The sequence below is a fragment of the Serinus canaria genome, chromosome 8 (genome assembly GCF_022539315.1).
Source record: "Serinus canaria isolate serCan28SL12 chromosome 8, serCan2020, whole genome shotgun sequence".
Taxonomy (NCBI): Eukaryota; Metazoa; Chordata; class Aves; order Passeriformes; family Fringillidae; genus Serinus; species Serinus canaria.
Window position 1 is genome coordinate 27,902,733 of NC_066322.1, and position 14,904 is coordinate 27,917,636.

The window sequence follows — 14,904 nt, forward strand, 5'->3', positions numbered from 1 at the left end:
TTGGAATGAGAGCCTGATATCTGATAATAGGTAAACATGCAGAATGGCTGGGGTAAAATAATTTGGAGGGAATTCCTGCAATCCCATTGTTTCTTTTTATTTTCTCCTCTTTATAAATGGATTCCTCACCTACTTTCTCTAGCTTTTAATGCATTACAAACTTGTCTTTCCACCAGGGGGCAAGCGCACAAATATTTAATGATTAGTTAATCATGAAATTTTATGATCATTTGTTGCTTTCTTGTCCTCCCATCTCTTTCTGAGCTGCAGTTTTTGTACCTTATGTCCTGCTTATCTTTAGGCTTAGTTGTTTCTTCTTCCAATAATCTCAGTCTTGTCATCACACTGGTTTGCATTCTGATCTAACCATGCCTTGTGAACTGAGTGTGTTTTAGAAGCAAACAGGGCGATGTCCCCCAGCCCTGAAGTTGTGCAGGGCTTGTCTGCCAGGATTGGAACCAGAGGGAAAAGAAATGGGTTTATTTCAGTCATGTTCATCTATTCCAAATGCCATTTCAATACCTGTTCCTGTTGAGCCAAATGAGCCAGGATAGCCAGCCTGTGATGTAATGGACAGTACAGGGCCAGGTGTGTAAAATGATGGCAATCCATGGCTTAGGAGCCTTGGGACTCACCTGGGAATTCACTGACATTTGCTGAACAGTTTGAGCAGGATTAGAGGTGATTGTCTACTTACATCAATGTTACCAGAAGAATGGGATTACTGCTGAGGAGTCTGTGGGATGTGGCAGGGTTCAGCTCTAGCTGGAAGCTGCAAAGAGAAAGAACAGTTCTGCAGAGACAGCTAAAATTACCTATCAATGGAGTAACTCACTGCAAAATACTAGTAGAATTATTTTCATTTAAGTACCTGCTTAGAGTCATAATTTTATTAAGCTAATAGGTATTAATCTGACTTTCTGTGAAGTTAAATTGAGGGGTTGTTTTTTCCTCTATTAAATTCACCTAAGCTTTCAAAACAAATTTATTCATTCACAAATACTAAAAACCAGTCAAACAAAAATTTCAGTGGTAGCAATAAAATGTAACTAAGCCAAGTTAATTTAAGGTGACGAGTGATTGCCATTTTTGGCACTTTAAAGGATTGCTATCCCTAAATAATGGAACTCTACATGTCATGCCCCTGACCTTTGTAACTTTCACTGTTCTTGTAGAAATGCTGAATACTAATTTTTAAAAAAGGCACTGTAGTTGATATCATAACACTGCTTTTTTAATATTTTTGAAAGATGAATGACCCAAGTGTGCTTGTGTTTCTTGGCAGTTAATGAAGATGCTTTTTGAATGTCCTGATGAGAGAGTTGACCTGGAACTTATTTCTTTCTGTATTAACCTTGCTGCCAACAAAAGAAATGTGCAGCTTATCTGTGAAGGTAACTGGACTGAGGTTTTGCTGGGGAGTTTGAGGATGACAACACTTTGTATATTTTCCTTTATTATACTTACATAAGTACTTAATTATGTATATTTGAGTTATTTATAAATGCATATATGTGTTTTTAAAAAATAAAATGCATCTGTTTGGGTAATGATTGCAGGCAAATGGCCACATCCTCCTCACAGTTTGCTCTTGGTGGCAGGAATGACACTTGAGGGAGATGCCCACTCCTCTTGTGCATGCACACAGTTCTGAAAAACAGGCTGATGGCATTGCTATGGAAAACTATGGCTGTATGGAGACATCAGGATTTTATTCTGCCTGATACCTGAAATCCATCTTTGGCTGATTGGTGTTTCACCTGCCAGTATCAAATGAGTAGCAGAGATGTCTTTCAGTTGCATCTTTCCATTTTTTTTTTTTTTTTTAATATAATTGAACTTCTTTTGGGTTCTAATATTTTGATTCATGGTCTAGATAGCACTGAATTTCTTGCAGTAACACTGGATTGCTTTTAAAGTTTCATTATTTTCATATTAGCAGTTTTAAATGAAACAATATTACTCAGTAGCTCCAACTTTCACTTGTGTGCAACATTTTCCCAAAAACTGCTGCAGTCAATTACTGACCTTCAAAGGGGACAATTGCAATCAGGAGATTCTGTGGCCTGAAATTCCACTCTAAAATTCTGTGCATAGCTCTGTAGAAGGCGGAGCAGCGAGATCCAATTTTATATTAAAGGTGAAACTCAAGCTGGCAGCACCTTTTAGGTAGTCAAGAGCAAACATAATGGTAACACTGGCATTTGTTCTATGTGGTCAAGTACTTCAGATCTGTTCCCATGCATTGATCTTTGGTAAATAAACTTTGAAAACCTTAACAACATATTTATTTCATAGAAAGGGGAGAGAAGTCTCTGTGCCTGGGCCTACTGCTGTGCACTTTTTCATTCTAAACTTTTACAGTTTAAAGCATTTGTGTGCATGTTGATTTTTGATCAGCCAGTATTTGCTTCTTTTTTTTTCTAAGTATTTCTTTCTTTTCAGGAAATGGTCTGAAAATGCTCATGAAGCGAGCTTTGAAGTTTAAGGATCCATTGTTAATGAAGATGATCAGAAATATTTCACAACATGATGGGCCAACTAAAAGCCAGTTTATTGTAAGTATTAGGTCTTACCTGATGTGATCTCTGTTTTTTATCCTTCTGGAAAAGTCTGGCTCTGGAGAGCTGCCGTCATTTGTTTTGTAGGGTGTCCACTTTAAGTTTTCTTGTTTGTCCTGGAGTGATTTATGTTTTGTTTTATAAGGCTATCTCAGCTGGTAGATCAGAGTTTGGATCCCCCACTAAGGGGAGAACAGGTCTTAAGCCTTATCCAGTAAGTTTCAAAACAAACACACAAACCTAAGCAAACAAACAAAAATGCCCCAGCTGCTGGGGTGAACATCATAGCAATTAAGTTATCCTAAATTTCTGCTTTTGGACCTAGAGAGAAAAATCTGGTGCTTTTTTTTTCCCCCAATGTGCTAAGTGTGTTTTATTTGTGGGTATTTTAAATATTTAATATTTAAATATTGCTCCTGTAAAGCCACCCTTTCAAAAGAAATGAGGAAAGTCTAATCATGGAGATTTTAAACATGCTCTTAAAATGTGGATTGAATATCAAATTGTCTTAAAGCAGTATAAAATAAGTAGAAGCCATTATTCCCCTGTTCATGTCCTCAGAAAATCTTCTAGTTATTTATTAAAGTCTTTAGGTAAAGAACTCCATTACTACCACAGGATGGTTTTCTCTCTCTTCTTTTCCTTTTTTTCTAAGAGCTTTTTGAAACTCTGTGTTGTACTTTTGGAATGTTGAGACAAGCCATCCACATTCCTTGAAAGTGAAAGGATGTAGAGAAAGAGTGCTGAAATGTTTTCTTGGATTATTCATCAACTGGAATTGAAACTGCCTTATTAGTCCTTATTTCAGGAGCAAAGTCTCTTTAGTTTTCTTTTGAAAGCTAGCTTTAGTTTGGCTGAGATGTGAGTTCTTCAGAAAGCCAGATTATTCATTTGTAATGCTTGTTGCTGTATTTTCTTCAGGAATATGTTGGTGATTTAGCAGCTCAAATATCAAATTTGGAAGACGAAGAATTTGTGATTGAATGCCTGGGAACACTTGCAAATTTGACCTTACCAGAGCTGGACTGGGAACTTGTGCTGAAGGAATACAAACTGGTTCCATATCTCAAGGATAAGTTAAAACCAGGTCTGTACACAGTTGGGTTGGGCTTCCAAAGCAAAGTCTCACTAAGATTATTCAGAGTCCTCAGAGTCCACTTACCTTTATAATTTGTGGCCATTTAGGAAAACATAGCACTGAAGAATAGAATCACGTCTGCAGATAAATACACAACTGCCAGTAGATTAAGAATTCCTGAGAGAGGTAATACTTCCTATTTCTGCCTTGTGCCTTAGCAGGTTCTGCTGAGGATGACCTTGTTTTGGAAGTGGTGATCATGATTGGGACTGTGTCCATGGATGACTCCTGTGCTGCTCTGCTGGCTAAATCTGGGATCATCCCTGCCCTCATTGAGCTACTGAATGGTAAACTGGCCACGTGTGACCTGTGCACAGCAGGAGCTGTAACTGACATTGCTGTTTCCTTGCAAGGCAGGGGTTGGTCTGTGTATGAGGAAGGAGCAGCAGTCACTCTGGTAGTGATAGATTCTGAGGGGTGGTTTCATGGATTTCGGTTTTCCCACACCTTCACAACTCTTTAACATTCAAAAGCTTCTATTTGTGAGATTTGAAATGGTGGTGGATTTTTCTTCTCCTTGCAGCTCAGCAGGAAGATGATGAGTTTGTCTGCCAGATCATCTATGTATTTTATCAGATGGTGTTCCATCAAGCCACCAGAGATGTCATCATCAAGGAGACACGTATCTTTTTACAGATTAAACATCTGGAGTTGCAGCACTTAATTTGCCATTGCTGGTGTTTGACTTCTGTTTCACTTGCACTAACCTCATGATCTCAGAGGTTTCTTTGTAAATGTTTACTTCAGCTGAAGAAAAAAACCCAAGCAGCCAAAGCATGTAAAGGGACTGTAAGATTAATAGTAAAGATTAAAATTTAGTTTGCTTTGAAGCAGGCAAGGGGGAGTAGGAGGGGGCATCACTGGACCAGCTGACTCATTAGTTGCTATCCAATCTGATTTACTGTCTGAATTTGTTTTGCAAATCATGATGAAATTCACAATTCATAGAAGAGTATATGTAGAGCATAAGCTAACTTTTTATATTGCGGCATTATACAAATATGTTGCATGATCTGAAATTCGGTGGGCCTTAACTGAATGTTGAATTTTTTTGCAGCATTCAGAATGAACTGAATGAGCCCTGGGAGGGATAACAAATTAGTGATTACATTGCTAACAATACAAAGAACACTTCTTCATGTCCTTTTTGCCTTTCATCTCTGTGAATATCTGAGAAGCCATTTGGGTGGTTGTTCTTTGTGTCCTGTGTGGACTCCTTGGTTGCTAGCTTTAAAAAATTAAAGATGACAAGTTGCATCTCTTGCTAATTCTGGAATGATAAAACACCAATGCTTTATCTTTCTGCTACATGAGATGAAAAATTCCTGCAAGTTAGTGAAATTTGAAGAACCTAGGGTTGTGAGGGGGTGGAAAAAAAGTGTTTTTCTCCTTACCAGTTGCTTTGTAGAAGCTCCTGCATACCTCATAGACCTGATGCACGATAAAAACACCGAGATCCGCAAGGTCTGTGACAACACCCTGGATATCATAGCGGTAGGTCTGGCTTTCTGCATCCTTCCAGAGCCTCTTTGCACAAGAGAATTCTAAAAGAACTAAATATATTGCAAGTTGAAAGCATTTTTCTTGTGCAACTTTCTAATCATACGGATAAAAGATGAATTTTCAAGGCACAATGACAATCATTAGGCTGTGCATCAAAAAGTGTGTGTGTACTTTGAAAATTTATACAAGTTAACTTTTATAACTTTTTAAAACTGCTTTTAGACTTTTATGAATTAATCACATTACATAAATGTGTGAAGCTTTCATTATTTCTTAGTTCTCCAAACAAATGGCTCTTGTTACCCAGCAGTTTTTTTCAGCTTCTCTCCATTGCCTGATGCCAATATTTGTTTCAAAAAGAAAATGTGGCAGCAATCCTGATGCTGGCTGTTCCCTGCTGAGGGAACAGTCACTCTAATATTGTCTTCACCTTTTGGATAGGTTTCCTTTAGCTATGTAACTTAGTTTGTCCAGCTATCCATGGATCACAGTCAACTTTTGGGAGTTGTATTACACTGCTAAATTGGAAAAAAGGAAGAATACTGAATTATCAAGTGCTGTTGAGGATTGTAGTGACTCTGCATCCTATTGGGTGTAGAGTAGCTGTCATGAAATTAAATTTTATAGTCAAAAACAATTTAACTGAGTAAAGAGTTAAAGTTAGCAAGTCAGCAGTACCTATGACTTTTTCAGTCATCTACTTTGTTCCTCTTTCAGTTTAATTAAGTGTATTGCAGCTTGTTCTCTGAAAAGTTCAATATAGTTTAGGGCCTAACTTACCCTGCAAAATACTATATATAGTCTAGTTTGGCTTCTTCTGCTTTAGTCATTACTAACGTCTTCTAATTTAATAGTGAAATAACATTTTCTGAACTGGAATTCTTTTTAGCTGGCTCTGTCTTTTCTTCATGGAGGTATAGAATTAAAATCTGCTCCAGTGTCAGTGTTGCTGTTGATATTCATTAAGGATTAGATTTAAACTCAGATGAATTTGCACTTAGTACTTATTTATGATGGGTATCATGTTCAGCTTTTTCTAGGGACATCTCCTATGGAAACAGGGGAAGGACTTTTTTTATCTTCTGGGTAAGACTGGACAATCTAAGTGCATTCAACACTTGTTTTACCTCGAGGCCAGTGCAATTTCCTAGTAACTCAAGTGTTGCTTTGTTCCTATGGGGAAGCTTTACAGTGAGATGTGTTATAATATTATTAAGCAAAATTTATAGAATCTAGAAGAATAAACATACAAAAATACAGCTTCATATTCAAAATTACCATCTGAATAAAATGTACTTGGATTTTTTTTACCTTCCTAAGAACATGGAATCTTTATGCTCACCATGAGTCAGTGAGGAGTGCTAAGATAATGGACAGGAAAGGTTTCTCAACTTGCAAAAAGCACTGGACAGGACTTTCAGGAAGGAAAGTCCTTCCTTCTTTCTTGAGGAGGAATAAAGGGAAGAAGTGATGTGGTACTCTGGTTATTGGGGGTGGAGGAGGAGACACCAAACACATCTGAGAGCACTTTGCATGGTGGTAAATTATATTTTTCTTTGCTTGTGGTGCAATGCCACGCTTGGAATGGTGTTAGCTGGTGAGTTAGGAGAGTTCCTTTTCCAAGAAGGTTTTCTGGCTTTATTATCTGGGTGTTGGGGTTCTAAGCTGCATAAACACCATGCCCCTGAGGGGAACAGGAAGCATAATGTGCTCTCTTTTCTGGAAGACAAAAAAAACCACTAATTAATTGATTGCTTTCTCGTCATGTTGGAATATCATTGCATTTGTATCTCTCAGTACAAAAAATCACAAGCAAAAAAGGCAATGTATTCTAAGTAGTGATGATAGGAATTATAAGAGAGTAAGTTATCAGAAGCTCAGATATGGTAGGTGTTATAGGAATGTTACAGCAGGCTATAAACACAGAGGTGTTTGGTTGGGGGGCAGTTTTACACCAGCAGTGCAGGTGTCTGAACAGTCTCCAAGAGTGGTGGAACTTCTTATCTGTGCTAAATCCACAACAAGCAAACCTTCACTTTTCAGTCCTGTTGCACACATGCTGACAGGAATAGGTCCTGTGATGGAAATCAGAAAATAAATGTTGGGGAGTAGATTTGAAAATAATTTCTATTCAGGGAGACAAATGCTTCTTTCACTCATCAATGAGCTGTATATACTGTGATTGAAATAGCACTGGAGAAAATCACATGGCTTATAAGCCTTAGGGGAGAAATGCTTTCTTTAGTAAAGTAATTGTCACAGAAATTATGGAAATGTTACACTAGTGATGATTTGTTTAATATAGCTTGGCTGGACTCTGCCACTGATGAACTGAAACAGATGTGCTGCTGTAGCACAGTATATGCTGGGCAGTCTCAGCTTTGCACTGGGAGAAGCAAGATATCCCTTTTGTCAGAAAAAGTCTGAGTTGATGATTTAAGAATGCTTCAGTCTCAGTCATGTGCTGAGCTTTGGCAGCAAGCAGCCAGCTCAGTCTTCTTGTACCCCTAAAGGGAGGCAGCTTTCAGGGCTTAGCTGAAGGCCTGGAATCAGCAGCTGGTATAGGAGTCTCAAGCAAATTAATTTCCCTTTCCCCCTGCTTCAGAAGCCTGGAGAACTGCAATTCCAAGCTTGTGGAAAGAGATGTCAGCTTACTTGAGATGGTTTTATTCTGTTCACTTTAGGCAACATTATCAAGAGCTAAGGGAGCTGCTACTCTCTCAGGTTTGTTATTATTTTTCTGCTCCTAGCTCAGTTTTGTTGCAGTCAAACTATTTTCCTCATTTATTCAAAGGCTATTTAATTAACCATCATCAGCTCCTAGGACTCTATAGTCTGACCCTCCCCCTTTCCCCTGATTTTCCTCTTCAGTGCCTTTGCAGCTTTGAATCCAGACCTGCTGTACCATTTTGTTTCTCTTGTGGTCAAGAGTGGATCACAACACTTCCAGCAGCAGTAAAATATCTTTTAGATAGTTACAGCATTGTCCATGGGATTTAGGAAGGGCCTCGTGCCTAAGGTGAATTTCCAGCTCTTGTTCTTTGCCTTGGGTATGTGTAATGAATGGCAAATAATGTTTGCCTTGTATGGAATTCATTGTTAATGAACAGCTTGCATCCTTCCATGTTAGCTAAGCTCCCTGATAGAAATCCTCCATGTTGGGAATGCTGGAATTTCACCTAAGAAGCAAGAATGTGCTGTGAACCCTCTGTGCTCTGGGTTTTGGGGCCAGCTGTATGAGATGCTGGCCAGCCTTTTAGAGTCAAGGAAGAGCAGACCACAGGGATTTGGTGTGGGCTTTATTTGAATAGGCAGCATGATCTGAAAATAGATAACCTTTGACTCCAGCTTGGTGTCCTCTTTCCATCAAGAGTGCTGTAGTCACTCCAGGAAAGAAGGGTCTCCCTTCACTTGACAGGACCCCCTTTCTGTGGTGCATCTTGTTGCTCTGTTATCCTGTAGCAAACATGAAAACACAGGGGTGGGCAGAAGGGCAGCGAGGGGCTGGGGTTGCAGCTGAGCTCCTGAAGTTTCCTGTGTTCATTGTTCAATTTGCCAGCAGTCTGCTTGGGTGCTGGCTGCTGCTTGTGGCTCTGCCTGTAGCAGAGTAACCACAGGCAGCTTTAGATAGGGCAAGAGTGTCCTGATTGTTTTTGTCTTCACATAAAAGCTGCCTTGGACAGATTCCCTGTCAGCCCTGCTCTCTGGCTTTGTGGGATTGGGAAGGTGAGCCAAACCATTGCTCTGTTACTTGCATAGCAGGTTGCCAGTAAGATATCCTACATTCCTCCAAAAGAGAGGGGAAAAAAGTTTCTCTAGTCTGCCACTGGCAATGTAGGAACGTTGAGGGTGCCCGACATTTTATGAAGCCACCTAAATTTAGAGGGCATCAATGGTTACTCTTTTTTCCTTGCCTTGCCATTAGTTTCAGCTCTCAGATATCTGTGAGCTTACTGTCAGAATATATTTATAGTAATGATGCTGATTGTGAAGCAGTGACTTCAGGTTGCACAGGTGTAAGTGGTGGAAGGATTTTTTTTTCCTGGCCTGTGAAGGATTTGTCCTGCAGTTGTACTTACCCTAAGATAGGAGTGGTAGACACCTGCAGAAGGTGATCCCTTACATCTGGTTCTGTTCTTGGTTTATAGTCACAGAGCTAAAATCCTAGCTAGATAGCTAGACAAGATAAATTTTTCTTTCTTAACAGATGGCTAATTTAATCTTTTATGTAAACAGTAGGTTTTTAATGAAGAATGTAACAAATCACTAAGTAGAGCCTTGAACATAATGAGCCTTGTACTTATTGTACAGCAGTTTCAGTTCAGTATGAGGAATCACATCAAATGAACCCTATTACAGACCCAATTAAAGGGCAACCACATTAAAGTGCAAAGGAAAATCTGTTTTTCATCAGCTGTGAGGGAACACAAAGCAGATCTGTGTAGCTCTGTGTTATCCTATAGTGTGTTAATCAGATACAAGGTGTGACGGAAGCCAGTGACAAAGGGGACCCTGATAGGGAACAGACATGCTCTGATAATGGGCCAGTTAACGCTTCATAATATTTCAATGGTTCAGTAGTAAACAAAGCTGGAAGGAGAACTTCAAAAAGGATGGCACATTCCTCCCAGAGTCAAGCCATACATCTTCTATGACACTTCTGGATTTATGGAAACCGAATGTTAAAACCAGTGATGTCAGGGAGCTCCAAAGAGAATAAAATCAGCTTTGAGAATTCCTCCTTTTAAGTTTCTGACCATGACTGCAGTGTTTGAGGGGGGTGATGCTGGAAAATAGCACGTTGTGTTCACCTTCTCATTCCCCCTTGCAGTGCTTTTCCAGTAGCCTAACATTCAAAAGGACTGGAGAGCTCAAAGCTATAGCTGTATCTCCATAATTTTTAGCTTTCTGGTTTCATGTTTGCAGAAATTTCCTTGTAAAGAAGGAGTGCTTCATGTGTTTAAAAACCAAAACCCAACCAAAACAACCCTCCCCCACAAAATAATAATAAAAAAGATTGTAATAGCTCAAAATATAATTACTGGAAGACTTGCAGTGTTTTAGGGAATTGTTTTGCTCTAAATGTCTTTAATTTGGTTTCTTTGTGCTTTTTGGCTGTAGCCCTGCATTTACAGCTTTTCTTCCATTCTGATGTTATTCCATTAATCATTTACCCAGTGGTGGTTCTGCATATTTCCATGGAAAATCTACAGACATATTCCTGATCTAGCACTACTTAAATGAACTTCTTTAGTGCTGAGGTTATGTAAATCATTCTAGATGATTGCAAATCTTCCTTTTACTCTGATTGCTGCCAGAATGAAAGTCCTGACAAAACTGAGCATTGATCTAGTTCTGGTGCATCACTTCTTTGTAACATTTGTACCTTGCTGTTTTCACTGGGAATGAACAACAAGAACAAAGATATCAAAGTACTTGAATGGATAAATTGTGGTTCATAAGTATTTGCTGTTCAATTGCTAATACTTTTCCAAAATAATTGCTAATAATTTTCCAAAATTTAGCAGAATGATAGAGGAAAAACACCTGGGACTCTTAAACCTCTTAATATAGGATGGGAAATGTAGAATCTATAGGAATACTCTGCCCTGCTGTCATCAGCTGAAGAAAAAATCAGTTAGAATCTGAGAAATGTGAAATAATTTTTGCAGAAGGATTATAAGAAGTTGATTTCTGTTTCTGACAGATATTCAGCATGTTCAGACATGGTGAGTGGAACTCTGTCAGGAAGTAGGATACATTTAGGGTTGTAATTTTGGGAATATTCAAGTGTTTTCCAAGTGCATTGATGGTAAATGTGAATGAGGTGATTTAGCTGATGGCCTCTTGGCTTTTGAGAACTTTGAAAAGTAAACAGGATAATATAAAAGCGATTCAGCTTTCACAGAGGTTAATCTAATTTGCTGTTTGTTAAATTTGTTTATTTTCCTCCCCTTCTTTGCAATCATGACTTCTGGGAATAGTGTTCTTGAGAGTGCAGTATGATTTCTGGCAGTTACAAGATGTTTCTCTAAAGCTTCTAAGTAATTCACAACTGCTGGAGAGTGACATAACAGCCAGCCCAAGGTTTAGCTCTGGCAGATGCAGCTAAGGAGCTGTTTCCAAGGTGCTGGTCAGATGCCATCATTAAAAGTCATGCCTTGTCTTTTTTTTTTATGGGTCATTTTATAAACCTGTGATGAACTTGCTTTTTCCAAGTTTTTACTGCTACTTCTAGTTTTTCTTTATAATCAAGAGTGGAAATAAGGGGGGGGAAATATCAAGAAATAGCCTGAGGTGCTCTTTTCCAAACAGTATGAGATGTGCATGATTGCTGGGTTTTGGTCTTGTCTTTTCTCCTCCCTAAGGCTGCAGTAATCCTGACAGACAGAAAGTGGAATTTTGCTTCCCTAGGCACTGAGAATATCTATGGATCCCACAGGTGATACCTGCTCTGGGTGTGGAAGTTGTGCAGGACACCAGGTTTTGCACAGGATCAATGAGCAGGAGTACCAGGATAGTGAGGAGTGGAATTAGTGTTGATCAGAGTTGGAATTAGAGAAATTGAGAATAAGGAAATCTTGGATGTTCTAGGTATCTGTTGTCAATGTCAGAGAAGCCTCTGCCAGACTGGCAGGGCCAGCTGGCTTTTGTGTTATCCACCAGCCCAAAGGTGGAAAAGGCACAGAGTGTTACCTGTGGAACACACATGACAGCAGTGAAGACAAGGCTATGAATATGAAGTCAGCTTAAAACCTCTGTTCAGACTATGGAGCTGTCAGAAGTTTACCCTGAGCTCCCAAGCCAGCTGATTCTGCCTTCTCTGCCATTTTATGGCCTCTGGTTGTAGACAGATCTACTCTGGCATGTCAGAAATTCCCACTTCCACAACATTGTCACTAATTGTGTGTCATCTTCAGAGCTAAGTAAAACCCATTTTAAAAGCCTTAAGCTACTTCAGTTTAGATCTCTGAGGAAAGTCTGTGTAGATCATGTGTTCACCACCATGAGAGTTGAGAAATTATTTTCAACTTTTCTCTGCTTTGTAGTTAGGTTAGAAGACAGTGGAGTGGAATGTGTTTCATAAGGATATTTCTTCACACAATAAGAAACATTATGGCTAGGGATATTATTCTTGCTCACAATACTTTGGTTTAAAAAGCACAAATCATGGTGCATTATTTGTGAGTATTCCCAAACTGATACCATCTGCAGATTTCATATGTTGATGAGCTTCCTAGAGATAGCTGGGCCTTATCTTCCCAGCAGGATTGAGGAGCTGAGTGCTATCCATGGGTTGGTGCTCCCTCTGTGGAATCACCAGCCCCAAAATCTGCTCTGTTCAGAAGATCCTTCTCAGAACAGCTGATTGCAGGGACCATAGGCTATCTCACTTCATGCTGGTGTTCCTTTACAATGAATATCACATCACTTGAGTGCAATTAGGCTGTAATCCAGATTGAAATGTCATGCCTGCATGTTTTTCCATAGTGACTGGAATCTATATCCTGTTTTACTCAGCTTTCTGGAGAAGTTCTCCTCAGAGTTTACTTGCCTACCATGTTTGTGGTTGTTCGACATTATACATAAAATTTGACATAAAGTTGAAATTCTTGCTGGAGCTCATGAAAGAAAATAAATTTTTTGGTTTTATCACAGCCTTTTTTCTTAATAGATTTTTGTTTTAGTAACTAGTTGTCCTAGGAAATGCTCATCTAATGAAGATGTGCAGGCTATTTGGCCAGTGTTAATAATTAATCACTAAGAATCCCCTGAAGATTGTCAGTAATTGGGTCTTCCTAATTAAACCAAATGAGGAAACTGCTGATGGAGCTGTTCTGTTCCAAGCAAGAGGTTTTTCTGGATGGAGTGAAGTTCCAAACCATGAAGGGAAGATTGTACTGCTGTATCACAAAACCAAATAATGCCCAATGCTTGCAAAATCCCTTCTTTGCTCAAAGAACATGCAGCTGAGCAGAGCATTTATGTCACTAGGCCCTGAACTGGCATCTTTTGCTGATGTTGGCTTCCCCTGCCATTTCCTGTTACACCAGCTTTGTCTGCAGCTATTCCTAAAGCAGTGTGTGGTGATTTTTACCAGGAATATGATGAGGAATGGGCTAAAAAAATCCAGACGGAGAAGTTCCGATGGCACAACTCGCAGTGGCTGGAGATGGTGGAGAGCCGGCAGATGGACGACAGCGAGCAGTACCTGTATGGGGACGACCCCATCGAGCCCTACATCCATGAGGGGGACATTCTGGAGAGACCTGACCTCTTCTATAATGCAGGTAAAGCAGCACCTGTCAGGGTTCAGCACTGGGATTTGCCACTTCTGAATTTGCAGTGGGAGCTTGAGCTGGGTCTGACTCAAACCAGGGCAGTTCCTGTTTTGTGGCACTGGGAGTAGCAGTGATGCCAGCCAGGGATGGGCTTGTCCTTGTTGGGGCTGATGCCGTGGAATGGCTACCTAGAACAAGATTAAGAGAATAAAAGTGGGTATTTATTGAAGGCCTTCAAATGGCTACACCTTGGGCAGCCAAAAGCCTCCAAGGGGCTACACCCAGGATGGACAATGGTCATGAGTTTTTCATACAGTTAGAAGTTTGGTCCATTCACATATCGGTGGTTAATCCTCCAATTACAGCTTCAGGTTAATGAAGTCATGTTCCCCCAGTTTGCTCCTCCCCAATTCACTTTTGTTTATACTTTTTGGGGCCCAAGGCTGTAGGGTGTCCTTGAGTTTCAGGCCCAGAGGGATTGTTTTGTCTGACCAAAATGTGAAGACAGTAGCTAACACTCTATATAGAATTTAGAGTGATACACTAAAGCAGTACAGGATTTGAAAAATATAAAAGCTAAAATACTAAGGCATCAGGATGATAGTGATGGATTAAATACTGGTTATCCATGATTTTAGGAAATGTTACAGGTCTTCATGAATATGAGTAGACCTGTCTCAAAGATGGACCATGGCAAGGGAGTCAAGTAAAGGTGGCCCAGCCTTCTTCTTCCCATCTATTTCTTGTGTCCATAGTTTGTTTGCTCTGTAAACAAAATCCTCTCATCCCTGTTAAATTCACAGCTGTGGGATTTATGCTGAATTTTGTTCTGCCTGTTGTATTAGTTGTGCAATGGGATTTTTATTGCAGATATTGATGAAAGACTTCAGTTGAGTCTCAAACTTGTAGATTCCGTAGCAGAGTCCATCATTTCATTACTTTAATCTATCTGTACCATTTTTGCTGTTGTATATCTAGGATTTTGGGAAGTGTGTGAATTTCTTCTGTAAATGCTGATGTATCTAATCCAGCGTTGCCAGCTGTTCAGGAGGAAGGCTCAATAAAACTTTGCAGAATACAACAATGAAATAATTTGGCCCAGTGGATAAATGTCTGCATAACTTTTTGTAACTAGGAGTTGGCTTACCCTCTCAAACTTGTGGGTTTAGATCCTTTTGAAACTCCTGGATAACTGAGTGCATGAATTTTTGCCTTTTTTTTTTTTTTTTTAATTGCTGGATTTGAGTCTGTGTTTTTAATTTTCCACATAAGTGTCCAGTCCTCTGCCATGAAGCATGAGTCACAAAATTCTGTGATCCAGAGATCAATTTGCAGGAAGAATAATTAGAAAAACAAAACCACTAAACCCCATCATCTTCACTCATGGTTGCTGCAAGAAAACAATTGTGCAAGATCTCAG

General features: G+C 39.5%; 1 protein-coding gene across 4 annotated transcripts in view; it reads left to right on the forward strand.

Moving 5' to 3' along the window:
• The window catches only part of KIFAP3 (kinesin associated protein 3), a 67,073-nt gene that overhangs the window by 29,324 nt on the left and 22,845 nt on the right, over positions 1–14,904 (forward strand). For 2 of the 4 annotated variants that reach the window (XM_050977420.1, XM_050977422.1), the window contains exons 12-18: positions 1,286–1,394; positions 2,446–2,558; positions 3,483–3,648; positions 3,858–3,986; positions 4,223–4,321; positions 5,108–5,193; positions 13,304–13,493. In XM_050977420.1, coding sequence (XP_050833377.1) covers positions 1,286–1,394; positions 2,446–2,558; positions 3,483–3,648; positions 3,858–3,986; positions 4,223–4,321; positions 5,108–5,193; positions 13,304–13,493 — 892 coding nt within the window. The remainder of the gene's footprint in view (positions 1–1,285; positions 1,395–2,445; positions 2,559–3,482; positions 3,649–3,857; positions 3,987–4,222; positions 4,322–5,107; positions 5,194–13,303; positions 13,494–14,904) is intronic. The other 2 variants (XM_050977421.1, XM_050977423.1) reach the window with 1 other exon arrangement.